This window comes from Parasteatoda tepidariorum, chromosome 3 (assembly GCF_982258835.1).
Source record: "Parasteatoda tepidariorum strain Cologne lab strain chromosome 3, Ptep-v5.0, whole genome shotgun sequence".
NCBI lineage: Eukaryota > Metazoa > Arthropoda > Arachnida > Araneae > Theridiidae > Parasteatoda > Parasteatoda tepidariorum.
Genome location: NC_141757.1, coordinates 108424062 through 108442453, shown reverse-complemented (window position 1 = coordinate 108442453; position 18392 = coordinate 108424062). Strand labels below are relative to the sequence as shown.

Below are 18392 nucleotides of genomic sequence, written 5' to 3'. Positions count from 1 at the left end.
TCTGATCTGTCCAGATTATTTGAAATGCTGCATTTTTTTAATGATTTTCTAACCATCTCAGGCTTAATTTCATCCCATACTTTTAATATCCATTCGCACACAACTTGCATGACGCATATGTCCTCCTTTCGTAAAGGTTTTCTCGCCCTCCAACATCCAAGTGTTCCACTGTTTTTTTTAAATTGGCTTTAAATGGTTTGTTTAAGCAGACGTCCAATGGCTTCACTAATATTGTCAATCCTCCCAAAATAACTGCCATATCGGTGTTACATTCTTTCAACAATTTTTTTGTATTATCTGTAAGGTGGGATCCATGGTCCCACACTAAAAGGCTTTCTGTTGATACTAGACGAGATATTGCACATGTACAATCGAAATTTTCGTGCGCGTTATACGAAGAGTATATCATAAAATTTTAAAAAAATTATTAGAAATTACGGGTGCGTGTTATGCGCCGGAATATACGGTGATAAATATTTATTGTTTTAAATTTAACAGAGTGGAATTTTCTTCCATGTTTAATTCTATTTAAATGAACTTTTAAATTATTTTTCAATGCCTCTGTTATTGGGATATTCCAATTTTTTTTTTTTTTTTTGATGCACAATAAAGGAAAATATGAATGTTCACATACATAAATAGCCAAGAAGGGAATGCCAAATTTTGTGTGAGCTGTGTTATGGACTTTTTTCTATACCTATTATCCAAAATGTTGCCAATTTGATTTGATGATTAAACCAGGGTGGCCAACTCTGAATGTCCAACATATAATCTGTCACATTAAGATTCATAAGTATGCCACTGCAGCATTACCTTAAAGCAGTGTAAAAAATGAATACTATTTACTGTGGTTGTGTAATGAAACATTTAATAAAATATTATCTTGCTGCACAATAAAATAATTATACAAAGCAAAATAATGAATATTTTCTGTTTTGTATTATTATTTTGTAATATATATATATCTATTTAGATCAGTGTTTTCCAACCTTTTTTGTACCATGCCCCACCTAAGCCTTTCTAAAATTCTTATGCCCCCCTATGTAACATATACATAATTTTTAATATTGAAAAAATCAAATTGTTCACTTAAGAAACTTAGGAAATTGTTAGCGAAGTAAAGTAAGTAAATTTTCTGAACATATAATGAAGGACTAAAATTCAAATTCGAAATAATTTTAATAAATATTTTTCTATAATAATTTAATATTTTAATTAAGTGAGATTCTTGCCGTTGATGCTTGCTGCACGTAGATTTTATCTTAGGTTCCAATTTGGTTAGCCTCAGTCTCAAGTCTCCCCGTTGTGTTATATCTAGACGATTTTTTTTTTACCAATAAATCATTTACAGCACTAAATCCACATTCAGCTAAATATGAAGATGGAATCGGTTACAATAGTTTTCTTGCACCTTTGATTGAATTTGGGTATTTGTTTTCTGTTTCCTTACGAAGCCATGCCATCACTCCTCTCATATTAAATAAGGTTTTAACTGGCTCATCATTTTGCATTCCTGCAAGTTGTTCTTGATAGATTTGATATATCAGGCAAGTCCACTAACATGGACTGCAACATCCATGTTGGAAAATAAATTTGTTTTAAATCAGAATATCTTTCTTTTACATCAGCCGATAGAATATTCAGATGATAGACAATAACAAGTAATAGGGGTATCATTTACTTCACATTTTTGGAGCCAATGAAACTGTTCAAAGTTTTTGTTGTTAATATATTTCTGACATAACTCAATAAGGGTAATGAAGCCATATATCTTCGCTTTTGCATCAACACGGTTTTATTTGTTCCTTGAAGTTTCTTACTTAATATATTCAGTTTTTCAAAGACATTGACTAAATAACTCACAAATGCTTTACCATCGACTGTAAACAGATACTTCATTTCAGGTTTGTCACTTAAAAAATCCCTCAGTCACATAATATTTATTGACCGCAATTATTTAAGAATTTGCTTTTTTCTTTCAATTTTGTCACCGAAATCTCGCATTGCATTTAAATGGCCCAAAGCAAAAGGTTTAAACCCATGTCGAGTCCATTTATGAATTGCCCCCCTTTGCAATTAAATTGCCCCCCGGTGGGGCGTGGGCCCCACGTTGGGAAACACTGATTTAGATTGTGTTATTATGCCTGTAATTTCATTATCTTAGTTGAATTTCGATAGAAATAAAATATCAAACAAATTAAATTTAATAAAGATGCAAATAAATTTTAAGTTTTAAATTTTTACAGTTATAAATAGCAGTTATTTTATGATAGGGGAAAAACGATTTTTTATTTTAGAAAATGCTTCAAAAATTTCTTTTAAGGTTATAGTTGTTCTTAACAAATTTATCTTGAAGAAAAAAAATACTTTTCCAAATGAATATACTAAAGAAAATTTGTCAAAATATTTTATAGATATTTGATTGAAACTGTAGAGCAAGTAACATTCTCATCAATGTACAAATTTTTGCTAATATTCATGATATGCTTAAATTATGATTGAATTTGTTTTAAATAATTTTTTCTCAAGACAATGCATTTCATTCTCTAAAACATGAAAACTCCAGCTGATTTTCTTCCAAATTTAACATCATTTATATTATTAATATTGTATTAATTGCTAATAAGTTTTTTTTTTTGTTTTCTCTGAGAGATTTTCATTAATTAAATGATATATACTAATATTTTTTAGGTCTTTCTTTCTTTATAAGCCCAAGTTTATTATATGTGTAATAAAAAACTATAAATGAGATTCTAAAAATCCTGTGGCACCATAACTCTACTAAACATTCTATTTGATTTCTCGATTTTGTTATCTTCTCCTTGTTTAATTGAGAACTTGTGAATCCATGGGTAACAAAATCTAGAGGAAATTATTAAAACCACTATTTCTTTTGGCATTATCACTCAATAAAAATCTTGGATTCTCTTTGAATGAAGAAAGGGTGACAGAATCACCTTTTTTTAACTTAGGCAGTCCTGGGCGTATTCAATTTTCAAAAAGATTGTGAAATATTGATTACTTTCCATTAGTTGAGAATTTGAAGTGTATATCACATCCTCTTGGTGGGACAACCTCAGAATTTCTTGCATGCATTCATATCTTTTGAAAATTTCTTTTCCAAGGGAATCATATTTTTCTTGTTTGAAAATAATATTTTCTTCACTTTGGGAAGTTTAGAAGAGGTGATTTATTTTAGAGTTGAAACAAGGGGTGTTTGCATTTTTCTTGTTTTTATTTTTTTTAATCTAACAGTTCTCTGTACATATGACTTTTAGTGAAAATTTCTGCTAGTAAACAGATTAACATTATATGCTCAGCAAAGAAATAAAAAATTTTGAAGGAAAGGAACTGAAGAATTCATCAAAACTACAAATTACTTAAAATATTTCAAATTCTGGAAAGCACTTTGTTTACAATAATTAAAAATTGTGATGTAATTCTCAAGACTGGAAAACAAATTCCTCAATTTCTTGCTATTGTTTTTGTGAATGAAAATTTAAAATCTGGGAAAAGTGCTGAATGACTTTCTAATGACGTAATATTGAAAGATATCATTTGATAAAAATTATATGTATTTTTAAATTTTAATGTAAAATGCTGATACTTGCACTTTATTGACATTTAGAAAAACTATATTGATGTCATTTATTCTATCAGTTTCCTAATTTATTTCAATCTATAACACATTTTTTTTTGTCAAAATAAGTCCAGTATTTATGAATTATTAGTAAATATTTGTTCTATTTTTGAAGAAAGAGCAACCACATGTTATAACGCCTGTTTTTGTTTTAACCACAAGAGTCATTATATCAAGTGTTCGTTATAATATTTACTTTTACAATTTCTAAGATGTCTCAAAACATTTTCAATTGAAAAAAATTCTGTTAGAGAGTTTTCTTCTTTTTCTTTTTTAATAATAAAACTGGGTATATGAGTAAATAAACTTCAGATAGTATTGGTTCAGCTTTATTTTGATTTTTTTTCTATTGATTATTTATTTGCATTTAATTAAAAAAATTTGTTTTCTTCACAAAATGAAGTCATCTAAAATTAAATGAAACGATTTTATCAAATTCTCTTAAAATTTCATTACTCAATCAATGCTGATTAATTATTAATTTTTGTCCATTAAATAGTCAAACAATATAAAATTTTTAATTAAAGTGTGATTTGTATTTAAGTAAAGTTTATTAAACTGTTTTTGTTGCTCATTTGCCTTTAAATAATAGAAAAATATTATTTTCCAGCCTGAATTACAGTACGATTTTTTCTGGGTAACACAATATGGCATCTTTACTGGCATTAGCACTTTTGTCATGCATGTTTCTCATATATTTCCTCCCCGCTACTGTGATGTTCTGCATAGGGCGGCTCTTCATTTGGGCAGATGGCAAAAGGTTGAATTGAAAAATGTTCATGTTCCTTATAGCATGTAAGCATTCATTTTTATGTAAAAATCTTGAAAGTATAAATTCAGTGATTTTATTAAATCTACCAATTTCCTAAAATGTTGCTTTTTCTTTGTGTATTAAAAAAGAAATTAATGTTGCGGTCCCAGCTGTCTCTCAAAATTTTTGCCGAGTGTGCTTTTCAGTGTCATATCTCAAAAACTATATGAAATTTTTAGAAAAATGTTTAAAAATCATTCAGATATAAAAATGTTATTGGTGTGATAATTACTGAATTATTTTGCATCAAAGTTTCTGTAGCATAATTTAGTTTAGTGTAAATTACTATCTGGGGAATTAGGATTTTTTTTTTGCATCATGTAAATGACTAACTCTTCTCAATTAGTTTAAATTTCAAATTTATTTTAAAATAATTAAATTATATTTGTTCTTTTTGTATTTTTCAATGTTAAAGAAAACTAGGTAATCTTTTATTTTATTATTATTTTCAATGATTGAAGATTTAAAAATCTTTGAATTTTTTTGAAATTTCAAATTAGTTTTGTAGTTATCAAATTTTAAATGCAATCCTGGAAGATTAACAAAAAATACATATTTTTCTTCCTGTCTTTTAAGCAGAACCAAAGCCAAATATTCTTCTTTCACATTTTTTAAAAATTAGGTACCGTCATTCGGGGCTACTTTGTGCAGGATTTCACAGTTTTTGAACTTTGACATGTAAAAAAACTATGTTAATTCAAACTTTAGTAAAATTTATCAATATTATATTCATAACTGGACTCAGACGAGTGATTTACTTAAATATTGGCTTTATTTGTCTGTAATATTTACGAGTAATAAGTCAAAACATACCTTGCACAAAGTAGCCCCCAAATGAGGCTACTTTGTGCAGCGATAGGAATTCAGTTTAATAATCATGTTTTTAGTAAAATATTGATATAAAATTGTTAAAAAAGTTAATTGTTGACATTTTAAAAGACAAAAACATCAAGATATGTAAAGATATTAGTTTGAAAATAATTTTCAGCGTTAAAAAACCATTTTTTTGAAGAATTTTTTTCTTAAAAATGTTTATTTCAAAACATTTGAGTTTAAACAAAAGAAAACCATATACATTTTTAAACAGTGAAATGGATGAAATTTTAAAAATAATAATTATTACATATTCATTAACATTTATAATATTGTTAAATTTGAACATAACATCCTTGAATGAACATGACAGAACTTGCTCTTCAGTTTCTGTCAAAATTATCCGATATCCTATAAAAAATATTTTTATGTGTTAAATCCTTTGATTAAGTCATTAGAAAAATCTTTGTAGAAGAAAAATAATAGTTTACCAGGAAGTTTTACGTGTTTCTTGTGAATTTTATTAGATAGTATTTCTGTGGATTTTGTACTTCCGAGAAGCTTCTGCAATCGACATACCACCAATAACTGCTTGCAAACATTATTGCAGCTTTTCTAAAGTGTAATCACGGTAGTTTCTCGTTCCAGGTATTTTTTTATAACGTCTGACCATTTTTCTGTCGGAAAAAAAAAAAAACGAATGAAACTTTGCACAAAGTATCCCCAAAATGCATTTTTTTTCATTTTCCATTTATTTGTTATTAATTTTCAAATTTTTTTAACGCTAACATGATATAATTGTTTATTATTATATAAATAAAAAATTTGGCACTTACGACAATTTTTTTATCAACGTCTTTGCATTTCACAGCTAAAGTTTCCACGCACACTTTTCGACATCCTCAGAAAGTTGTTGGCATTGGATGAACGAAACACACTCTGAGATTGTTTTAAAATTAGAAAAAATTTTTTGTAGTAATAGAAGAGACTTCTATCTTCAAATTCCACACATTTTTAACGTGAAATAAACATAATACTGAATAGCAGCACTTGAAAAATGCCAAATTCGAATTTGCACAAAGTAGCCCCGAATGACGGTAGTTATTTTAATTTGGAAATATAAACTAAACTTATAAGTATAAAGTATTATAGAGAGCTCTAAACTAGTACAGAGAGTTCTTCTATTCAGTTTTTGCCTCCTAGTCCCTTCTCGCGCGTCAGGTATGTATGATATCAGTCTATAGTTTTTCTTTCCTTCCTTTCGATTTATTCATTTGTGAGAAACAATTATTATATTCAGGATTATAAATATGTTTTACTGTATTTAGAGTTAAGAAACTGAAAATTGTGAAATGTTAGTGTGGTGACGTTTTCATTTAATAAATTTACATCCTTTTAGATACTATTTGGTAGTTATGAATTCAATGAATGTTATTATTTAATTTGTGTCTACACAGATGGACAGAATCAGCCACATGGAATCAAGGAGCACTCGTAAAGCACTCAAAGGAGCTATTTAAAGCGGAGGGTATTTCAAATGCTGCAGAACCAGGCCATTCTGGGCATTCCAGGTTTTATGTAAGAAATTTTTTTTTTCTTTTCAGTTTTTGGAAAAACAATTCACTTTTTTTATTCTATGCATATTTGTTCAGGGTGCGTAGTGTTTTTAAAAAGCCCTTAAAGGTGCTGTTTTTCATTGGGTGTTTTTAAAAAGTGCTTAATTTTCCCTTTTTCAAAATGAGATTTTTCCTTTACTATGTTGATTTTCGCTTCGAATTATGCAAAAAGACACAGTTCACATTGTTCTATTAACGTTTTTACAATTAATTCAACCCCAATCTATTTTGGCACATAGTCCCCCCGTAGCATATGAAAACACCATTCGTTTCACATGATTTTTGACAATTGTCAAAAACAATGCCAATTTTTTTTTTTTTGACAGTTAAAGCAAGATAAAACCGTCAATTGTCAAAAACTTTCGAACCCTGCCTAATTATGATATTTTTTAAAGTGCTTAAAAATATTTTTTAATGCTTGAAAAGTACTTATTTTTGTTGAATTTGGCTATGCACCATTGTTGAGTAAAATTATAAGTATCCCTAATTTTTTTTTTCCTGTGTGGACTTGACTCAAGCAAATTCTTTAATATTTTGCAGTATTTAAAATGATTTTATTAACCCCTTTCTTCTTGCTCCCGTGAAAATGACGGGGTGAGTTTTCGCTCCCGCGATATTGACGGGCTGGAGTGTTCAGTAGTAATGGGCCAATAAGAATAAAACTTATTTATTTCTTTTGCCTGGAAAACATTTTATTTCTCATTTTCCATATAGCAGTACCAGGATATTTTTAAGGTAATTGTAAATAGTTAATTTATTTTAAACTAATCAAATACGTGTATTTGGCAAAATAGACACTTTTTCGACCATTTTCTTGAAAATTAACCGATTATTAAAGGGTTAATGACTCTATAAAATATTCATAAATTTTTAGGAAATAGATGTTACATTTCATGTATATATATTTTTTTTTAAAAAAAAAAAGAAAGATGTGTAAGTAAAAGGTTTAAAAAAAGGTGTTTTCTAAAAATTGAAAAAATTTTTTTTCAGATTTTAGAAAAACAATACACTTTTTTTTATTTTATGCATATTTGTTAAGTAAAAAGATAGGTATCACTAATTTTTTTTGTGTTGAGTTGATTCATGTTACATTTTATGTATATATATATTTAAAAAATAAAAAGAAATGCGTGAATGATTCTTGGAACACTTTCAATTCTTTTAAGAACTCAGCATTTAAATATTAGAATAGTGCTCTGGTAGTCCAGTCAAGGTGTCGAATACACCGTTAGGGGAGAATGGGAGGTTTGGCGAAACTATTGGCTTGTATTCGTAGCATATCTAATAATTTGTCATTGCTCTAAATTTTTTCATATGTTATAGTTTGGTGAGAAGCGTACCAGCTTAGATGTTGTCAGATAAGTCAAAATTACATGGCTGCCAAAAGATAGAGCCCTTGAAAAATGGGGCTAAGTGCTTGGTCATGGGGGTGGTGTGTTTAAATATTACAATGTGAATAAATAATAATATTTTTTGACATTAAGAGATCGCCCTAGGAATAAAAACTTTGAATTTTGATCAAATCAACACTTTTTTGAAAAAGCTTACCGCCCTTAAAGTTATCAAAATGTGTATAAAAACTTTGAATTTTGATCAAATCAACACTTTTTTGAAAAAGCTTACCGCCCTTAAAGTTATCAAAATGTGTAATATTATGTAATAACTGAATTTGACCCTCGATATTTAAATTATTAATAATTATAAGAATATGAGAAAATTATGTTTTTTTTAAAAGGTATTTATCTAAAAAAAAGTAATTGTAAAGTTTAAAATCACTAAAAAATTCATTAATATACCCCTTCCCCCCAAAAAAAGAAACCAATACTAACCAGTTGAGAATAATCCTAACAAAGTAAATAGCATTTTTAATAGTAATAAGAATTAAATATGTGTTGGAGACATAGGACAGTAATGATATTTTACTATATATTCTAAATACAAAGCATGTCTGGCGCATTTTTTACTTCTTATGAGCGTTTTGACCAAAATATACCATTAAATAATGAAATAACCTTTAGGTAAAACTTAAAATTGAACACAAAATGTTTTTTGTTGATATATTCATAACTGACAACTCTACTGGATTTTGCCAATTTCTCTTGGTTTCTGTATATTTTCGAAAATGCCCTAAAAGTGAGTAAGTTTCCTTAAAAAAAAAAAAAAAATCCCTATTGAAATAGAATTTTTGCACAATTTATTGCTTGCTTGAATATTTAAATAAATATTACTTATACATAATGAAGCGAGCCACATTACAGGGATGAGAGTAGTCAGAAAGTAAAAAAGAGGAAATCCAAGAATGAAAGAAAATATATATATACATACAAAAATTTGACGAAAAAAGTGCGATTTTTAAATTTGTAAGCCATGTTATTATAAATCCCGATGATTAATTTTAAAATTGTATGAATATAAATCCCGATATGAGGCTTTTAAATCACGTGAATATGAAACTCTATATCGAATTTTAAAAAAATGCGAAAATACAAATCATGATGCGTAATTTTTAGATCACGTAAATACGAATAACGGTGCATAATTTTTAAATAGCGCGAATACAAATCACAATGTCTAATTTTTAAAGCACGTATAATTACGAAAATCGACGTTTGATATTACAACCGCAATAGCGAATCACGACATTGAATTTTAAGCTCGCGTGAATACGAATCGCTACATAGGGTTTTAAAAGCGCGTAAATACAAATCGCTATATTGGATTTTTAATTCTCGTAAATAAGAATTGCAATGTACGATATTTAAATCGGCTGAATAAGAATCGCAACGTTCAACTTTCAGATCCGGTAAATACGAAAATCGATGTTTGATAATAAAATCGCGATATTGGATTTTTAAATCTCGTAAATAAGAATCTTAATGCACGATGTTTAAATAGCGTAAATAAGAATCGCAATGCGCAACTTTTAAATCAGGTAAATACGAAAATCGATGATTGATATTAAAATCGCGTGAATAACAATCGAGATATTTGCAGAGTCTGGACTTGGGATTTCTAAAAGGCTTGTTTGTATTGTTTTTGTTTAGACCTAATAAATAGAAATTTTCAAGATTAATTGAATGAGCAAATAAATATTTTCACCGCAAAACGTCTATACTTTTTTTTCGTTAGCTTTTACGCCAGACAACAGGGTCACGACGTCTGAATTGCAAAAATATGAGCTATCCGGCGGACGAATAAAAATACGGAAATCTTATTTTCTGTGTATAAAAGCGGAGAAAATAGCTAAAATAAGTAAAAATATGGAAGGGTTAGCAGCTAGGACATAGTTTGAATTTTCTGTTTATCTTTGAAAATCGTAAACAAATATAATTATTTTATATCAAAGACTGAATTTTCAAAAGGAAAAAAAAGAAAAAAGCGGGATATTTATTTTTAAAAAAAACGAAACTTTTCGAGAATCGGAGTTTTTGATAAAAAGGTTGAAATTCAAGAGGCAAAAACGAAAAATCTCATCTCTGTATAAAGGTCAACCAGTTTTATCCCAAGGAAATGATTTTTAGAGAAACTTCAGAGGGAGGAATGAGGACTTCAATACTTTCGATCCGCGGAAAATTAAATTCCTCATAAAATATTTTAATTTGTTCAAAAAAAAATTCCGCGGAAATTAAGAATCACATCCTCACAAAAGAATCACATCCCTGACATTAGTAGTAACCAGTTTAAAGCTTATTTTTTCATAAATTTTAATCTAAAATTTTCAGTTTATTCTTATTCAGAACTTCCTTTTTAAACTGATTGGAAAAAAAATCATTCTACTATCAATAATAAATAATTTCTTGTCTGTTAGTATTCAAAATGAGTTAACATTGTAAAAATCATTTCAAGTTCATTTATTGTCAATCATAAATGGAAAATATTGCAGACCATTTAAAATTTTTGTATTTTGATGACAGTAAAAATTTCATTTATGTAAAATATTTAGTATATTATGCTACAGTTATCATGAAACTTTATAGTACAGTCAAACCCCGCTATAGTGAACCTTCAAGGGACCGAAATTTTGGTTCACTATATCCGTTACGCAGGCAATTTAACTAATGGTTGCCAAACTCCTCCCTTTTATTACACATTATTTAAATAAATGACTGAAAGTATTTAGTAGCGAAAAATGTGTTATTTTTCATTACTCTTCGTCTTGCTTACAAAAAAATTTTTTTTAGTAATCTTTAGCTAATGAGCAATCCTGACAGAAAATTCATATTGATCCCACTGACACCTTATAGGTGCACTATCTGCCAGGGTTGGAAATATCTGCTTGGTTTGTTTAGGGACGGGAAAGTGAGATAAAAGAAGCTTATCGCTAAATTCCCCTCTATAGATGGTTTTAAAAATCCGTATATGTATTTATTTTAAAGTAAAAATTTCAAAATTATTACAAAAAAATGAAGAAAAAAATCAGTTGAAGACAGAAAAAAGTTCATTATATCCAACTTCCTCACTTTTTTGGTTCACTATATCCACAAAAAATAACATTATACGTGTATAGCAAGGCACGGGACCTAACATTTCGTTCACTATAGCGGGGTTTGACTGTATTTCATAAAATCTACTGGATTTTTTCCTAACCATGTTGGCAGGTGTGTATATTTGTAGTTATTGTGATTGTAATTTTTCTTTAAATTTATTTTTGTGAGTTTTATAATTTTTTTTTCTTTCCTCTTGCAGATTTTATTCAAGAATCCTACTTTCTTGATGAGAATTATGTTTGTAATTCAAGTATTATTGATGTTTATTCTCATCTTTGTGTTATGCCAATCCTACACTTGGAATGAACTTCTATCCATACAACTTCTAATTTTAATAAACTGCAAAACATTATATTCAGTTACAAAAGTATATTTTGTTATCAAAAAAATTTACCACGAGGAAAAAGTTTTGATATCAAAATTTTGTAATTGATCTCAATTGTTAAAATCATAAGAGTTGTTATTAATTTATTTTATTTGTTATTTATTGAATAAATGTACTATTCTAAAAAAAAAAGAAATCTTTATTATTCTTTGAAGTTTACAATGTAGTTTTTGAGAATAAAAAATTAGATTTATAAAATACAAATATTATTTTATGAAATTTGCATAATTCCCATTTAGAGGTTGTGATGTAAATGATAATTATGCAAGTCTCATATACAAAAGCTAACTTCTGTCTTTACAAATACTCTTTTTCCACTCGACTGAAATGGTTAATTAAGATATCTTATTTATTAAAATCATTTCTAATAGCCATGAAGAATCAGACTTATTTATCATTTCTTACAGGCATGCCACTTTTCCATGATATTCCCCCTCCCCCTTTTTTTGGCCTAATCCATCATAATTTAATAGACAACTTTAAAATTTGATACCTTGAACTATGGAACCATCCACAAATTGTATAACATACAAGTACCTTATCCATTCTATAAGTTACTTCAAAATTTTTAGGACCTTTGAATATTATAAAGAGAAAACTTTTATCATGAAATTTTATTTAGGTGAATTGGGGGTCATATATAAATATATATATTTTTTTAAGAAGCAATGGATTATCAAATCTCATACTATTGAGAGGTATAAAAGGAAAGGATACACTAGTAATAAGAGTAGTGACCTACTTACTATGAAAACATGAATGAAATTTTATGCTACCTAATGAAAGTCAAGTTTTTTGCAAGTTTACCACATTTAGGAATTAATCCCACCAATATTTATTATTTTTTTTTCCTGTTGCCAAATTATTTTTTTTTAAAAAATAATTTTAATTTTTAAAGAAGTGAAACTTTTGATTTCGCTATAAAAAAATATGTAGATTAATATGATGTAAAAAAATTCTGGATCGTAATTAAATTTTTTTCCATCCACTATTAAATTAAATAGCAAAAATTATTTTTGTGTGAAATTATCTTTGGGTAAACTTGTACTCAGTGGATGCAATTTTTTATTTTAAAATATTGAATTAATTTTTAAGATATTAATATTAAGGAGACATAACTTTAATGCACTCTCTTGGCTTTACTGTAGGAGCCAAAATTTCCAAATTGCAACTACCTCCCCTATTTCAAGGGTCAAAAATCTAAATATGTGTAAGAAATGTTTATTCAGAGAAAGTATGGTTTTGTGTTTGATTTCATAACTTAATTAATAGTAAGGACTAATTAATTAGCATATATGAAATCACTCCCTGGAAACATTAAGATTGACACTTAGTTCATAAAATATACCATCATTAGAATTATTCAGGGTGATACCTTCTTTATTTGTACCTATTCCTTGAATTAAATATTGGTTTATCATCAGAGCATTCTTTAAACAAATGAACCTGTTTTTTTTTTTTCCCCTTATGACATGCTCACGTGAGGAAACAGCTGAGCTTATGGAAATTTGGATCTGTTGTCACTATAGAACTAAAAAAATAATTTCTCCTCTGGCTGTATGTAATTTAACTTATTCTGCCATTTACTACTACATTTTTAAAAAAGTCTTGACCAAATTACTTAAACATTTCAAATTTCTTGGCATTTGAAAGAAAACAGAAAAGATTTGAATCAGTTTTAATAAGCATTTCTAATTTTTTAAAAGTACTCAATAGCACGTTTACTATTTTCAAATAAACTTTATTACAATACCTAGTTTAAAAACTAAAGTGCTGTACATTCTCAGAGAAAAGGATTAGCAAGAAGAAAATAATATTGAGCAACATCATTAAATACTAAATAATAATAAAAATAGTATTTTTCATTAACAATGAATGCAACAATATTTACAAGTAAAATATATACAGAATTAAAAATATAAGTAATAACTCTTTTTCTTATTAAAAATATCAGTTGCATAAATTTAGCTAAAATATTAATTATTAAGATATTGAATAATTTATAAACATATTTAGGTTTACAATATTTGAATTTGAAATTTTTTTAAAATTTGTGTTTAGTAAAATATACATCTTTTACTTCACATTCATGCTTGAAATAAACATAAATACCATGCTTTGAATTAGGGATGACAAGTTTCTTTCAACCTTAAGTGGAAGAAAGTTCCTCAAAAATAAACATCTAATATTTTAACAGTTTAAAATTGCAACCTATTTTAAATAATCAAAGTATTAATTTTCAAACTATTTAATACATTATGATTAATTAAATGAAAACTAAAAAGCAACAATTGGAAAGCAAAATAAATGAATTTCTAAAGAAAAAAAAAGTTATTGGTAAACTATAAGAAATGTTTAACATTAAAAGTTTTCAATCCGTTGAATCACTCAATATAAATAGGTAGAGGTATAGAGAATAAGAAAATTGTTAGAATGTATTGAGTTCATAGCCAAGAAATTTTGCAATATAGACTATAATTCTTCTTAGATAAGTGTATTATGGTTATGTATAGAGATGAATAACTTTGCTAATTATTCCAAAGTAATCACCTTATTTTAAGACACATTTTTCCATGAGATCCATTGTACTTTTATAATTATTTTCTCTTTGTAATTCATAGTTTTAAATTTTAATAAAATAAAAAAAGTGTTAATTATACAAATAATTTTGAAGTATTGCAGGAATTTTTTTTTGTTTTATTTTGTAAGGTATAAATTGTATCTTGACTAAACAAAACAATAAAAAATTATTTTAACACATTCTAATTCAAATCTATTTCAATTAATATATTGTCATAACAAAACTGCTAAGACAAATTGTCCATAAAGTAAGGCTGTCCTCCAAGATTCCTTCTCCGTGTCAGGATCTCACATCCAGTTTCCGTCACTAGCAGGGTCTGTTCAAATTGTGCAGACCGTTTACCATCACGGGTCACAGCAGTCCATTCATCTGGCCATGTGTTATCAGTCCAAGTACCTAAAATTGAGAAAAACCAATTTACATTTGAAATATGATAGAAAAACAGTTTTTTTTTCTTCATAAAAACACGCTACTCCAATATACCTAAGAAAACAGAACACCTTCCATACCGTTTAATTTTTTTTATATGATCAATAATTTTTTTAGAGGTTTAAACTAAAAATTAAATTTCCCTTAATTTTTCAGGTAATTTAGGACAAATCTGAAGTTCAAAAAAACAATAAAAAAATACACCATAATTCATTAAAATTTAACAAAAATATCTAAATTATGATCGCAAAAAAATAAATAATAATAATAATAGTAATAAATATTCTCTAGTCATGGTTGAACCAAAGATGTTATAGTGGGTTGAAAATAGAGAATTTTTAGGCATTGAATTTTCAGCTTTTTATGTGCTGTGCATCTGTCAAAAAACAACAGTTTACTGTCAAGCTTTAACAGCCATCTTGCAAAAATTACACTTGTAACCTATGTATTTTTGATTGGTTCATATTGTATTAGAAATTTTTTTTACAAATGGGCTAATTAATTTTCTTACCATCAAAAGTGATAGTGGTCGAAGGTCAGCGCTTTTGAACAGAAGCAAAATAGTGTATTGCAACTACATTGATATGACTTATCAAGCAATATGTTATGAAAAGCTGACTTGGGGATACAATGACTATGTACCCTATCAATAATGAATATTATTCATAGCATGCACTTCTAAGAAAGCCACTCAACTTTCTTATTTCCACGATATAAATTCTTCAAATGAAACTACTAAAAATTGGCAGGAAAAGACTTATAACAACTTAAGAAAACAAAACTATTTTTGAAATTTCATAGCATCAAATTAACTAAAAAAGTAGGTGAACGTTTGAGTCAGCTAGTATTTTGAATTACAAAGAGTCTACAGTATTTCTTTTTAATCTTATTTCTGGAAGTTTTAATACTTACACATTAAATATCAATTAAAATGCGTTTATTTTATAAGAATATTAATTCAGATTTCAATTTTTGACATGGATTTTGAAAATTAAGTAAATAAAAATAGCTTCAGGGAAAGGAATGTTTCTTTTTTTGCAAATTGTTATTTTTTAACTACCTGGATGAATTTAGAACTTAAATGTTTTCCATCTTTTTTTTCTTCCCATCTATGGAATTAGTATAGTTTAAATAAATTGCATTAATAAGACTCACGATGTCTGACTTTTATATCACGTAATTATGAATCGCAAAGTTTGATTTTAAAATTTTGTGAACAGGTGTTACTAAGATTTTTTGCTTAGGTGCATATCATAATTAGATAATACAGATGTGCACGCCGTGCGCAGATAAATTGGTGGTGATTCTCCAATTTTGCAGATACTTTTTTAACATTTATTGCAATATAAAGTTTGCAGTGATGGGAAAATAAAAGTCAACGTTTAGTTGTATGCATGCTGCTCCCAAAGAGAAAAGATATAACTGCCACTTTAGCCTAAAAATTAGCGATCCCATCCTTCGCAGATGAGCCTACAATCAGCAAGTCTTTTTTGCAACTCACCTTGACAATCACTATACAATGAAAATAAACTATTGTGGTAACAGTAGGATAATGTAATTCTGTTTGGACCAAAATGACTAATATTACTTAATATGATAATTACTTTATATGAATGCAGTTTTTAAATTTTATACTTATTTATTGCTAATAATTTTATGTATATATATATATATATTTGTCAAGAATAAACAAAAATATTAAATAGCTAATTGTTTTTGATAATTTAATAAAATTATTCTATTACCAAAAAATATTATGAGCTAGCAGATACTTTTGGATTGTGTGTGCAAATACTTTATATTTTTATCATACTATGGTGTATATAAACAATGATGTGCTAATGTGATTTTTATATGAAATATGATCGATGTACGGACTCGTAGATTGCATACAGGAGCCACAAACTGGGATTAAATTGCGAAGCATGGTTTGTAAAACAATTCAACATGAATAGCAAAAAATGCAATTTAAATAAGATAAAAAGTAATGAATCATAGATAAGGTGAATATTAATCATAAATTGTGATTACAATTCATAAATCACTTTTCCGCAAATTGTGATGACTATTACATATACTGCATTAATACATCTTTACTCCTTTGGAGTGTCCAACTCAAGTTGTAGAGATAAAAAAAAAATTCTAAATTTTTAATTTTTTTCAAATAATAATAAAAAAAATTATAAATACAGAAATTACTTGATATTTTGGTTTTGAAAAAAAAAAATGGAATTTATTTTACCAGAACACAACCACTCTTGCACAAAATAAGACATCAATATCAGTAAAAAAAACTCACAGAAAGTGAATTATTCTCTACTGTGACTTAAATTTGTAGACATGTAGGAAAATCTGGAACAGTAAAATTTGAATTGACTACAAACCTTCAGAAATCATAGGTTCAATAGTGAAACAATGTCCAGGTTTCATTATTCCAATTGCCTTGTTTTCTGATGAAATAAATAAAAAGACATTTATAATCAGCATTATAAAGAAAATATAATTTCTCAGAAAAAAATTTCTACATCAATAAGTTTCAATATAATCACTTACTTGCATAATGAGGAACGCTAGGAGTTGTATGAAATAATCTAAAATTAAAATAAGAAAAAAAAAAAATATTTTATATACGGTAAAATTTTCTGCTGTAAATTACACAAGCCTGCAAAAATTTAAGTTTTTGAAAAATACAAGAGACGTCATTGTATATTTATATGTTATTTGATGTGCTGATTCCTAAAATGGCCTTCATTTTCCACCATCACGCCAGGCTTTTTTGTAAAATCAATATTGATGTTTTTACGAAAAATCCCAATTGCAAAAGAATTCTATCAAACAATTGTGCATGTACTATCAGGTAACTGTCGTTTTTATTCACTTCAATCTATGTAAAATTGAATCTTGTGAAGGTAAACTATATTTTGAGGGACCAGGACCGGCTTATTTTTTATAGTTTAAAATGAATGAAAAATACTGTTGCCAGATTGCTCAAGTCACCTCTGGTCGAGATGAAAACAACAAGTTTTTTGAGTTAAAACTTTTTAAATCAGTTTCCAGTTTCTAGAAGAAAATCACCAACATACCATTTTAATTTATTTTTATTAAGGTAACTCGCGTAAAATTGACCAAGAATAGCAAATATTGTGTATCTGTACATGAAAGTTTGATTGTACATTGTGATAACCGTCAAAAATAAGGAGATGCTAACGAATTTTAAAATACACATATTATGCTAAAACTGTAGTAAAAGTTCTTGAAACATACATTTTTAAAATAGAAAATGGACGCATTATAAGTTAATGGTAAATAAGAAATAAAACACAAATATTCATACTTTAAAAATAAAAATTTTAATGAAAAAATAGAAAATATAAATTCATACACAGAAGTCTTAAGATGATTGCTTAAAAAATAAAATTATTCTAAATTTCATTTTATTTATAAATCTTTCATCATTAAATAAGAAATATTAATTTACTTTTTCATATAAATATGCAATGCAAATTAAATAAAGTCTAACTAATCTGAGCTCCTTCCTGATTTAAGATTTTTTAGTCATTAATTTTTAAAATAAAATTACGATCTAATACTTTTAGAATATTAATATATTGCTAAACTTCAATAAAAAAA

The 18392-nt window shown here is 27.3% G+C and overlaps 2 protein-coding genes across 5 annotated transcripts in view; one reads left to right on the top strand and one right to left on the bottom strand.

The window, feature by feature from the left end:
* LOC107438322 (transmembrane protein 39A) overlaps nucleotides 1-11888 on the top strand; it is a 44446-nt gene extending 32558 nt beyond the window's left edge. For all 3 annotated transcript variants that reach the window (XM_043045461.3, XM_087159899.1, XM_071184229.2), the window contains 3 exons: nucleotides 4251-4435; nucleotides 6722-6842; nucleotides 11567-11888. In XM_043045461.3, coding sequence (XP_042901395.2) covers nucleotides 4251-4435; nucleotides 6722-6842; nucleotides 11567-11800 — 540 coding nt within the window. In that variant the 3' untranslated portion in view covers nucleotides 11801-11888. The remainder of the gene's footprint in view (nucleotides 1-4250; nucleotides 4436-6721; nucleotides 6843-11566) is intronic.
* Nucleotides 11889-14428: 2540 nt separating this feature from the next.
* The window catches only part of LOC107438323 (methionine aminopeptidase 1), a 30506-nt gene continuing 26542 nt past the window's right edge, over nucleotides 14429-18392 (bottom strand). Inside the window, exons 11-13 of one of the 2 annotated variants that reach the window (XM_087159904.1) lie at nucleotides 17316-17353; nucleotides 17147-17212; nucleotides 14429-14729 (exon numbers count right to left, since the gene is read on the bottom strand). In XM_087159904.1, coding sequence (XP_087016030.1) covers nucleotides 14560-14729; nucleotides 17147-17212; nucleotides 17316-17353 — 274 coding nt within the window. In that variant the 3' untranslated portion in view covers nucleotides 14429-14559. The remainder of the gene's footprint in view (nucleotides 14730-17146; nucleotides 17213-17315; nucleotides 17354-18392) is intronic. The other variant, XM_087159905.1, reaches the window with a different exon arrangement.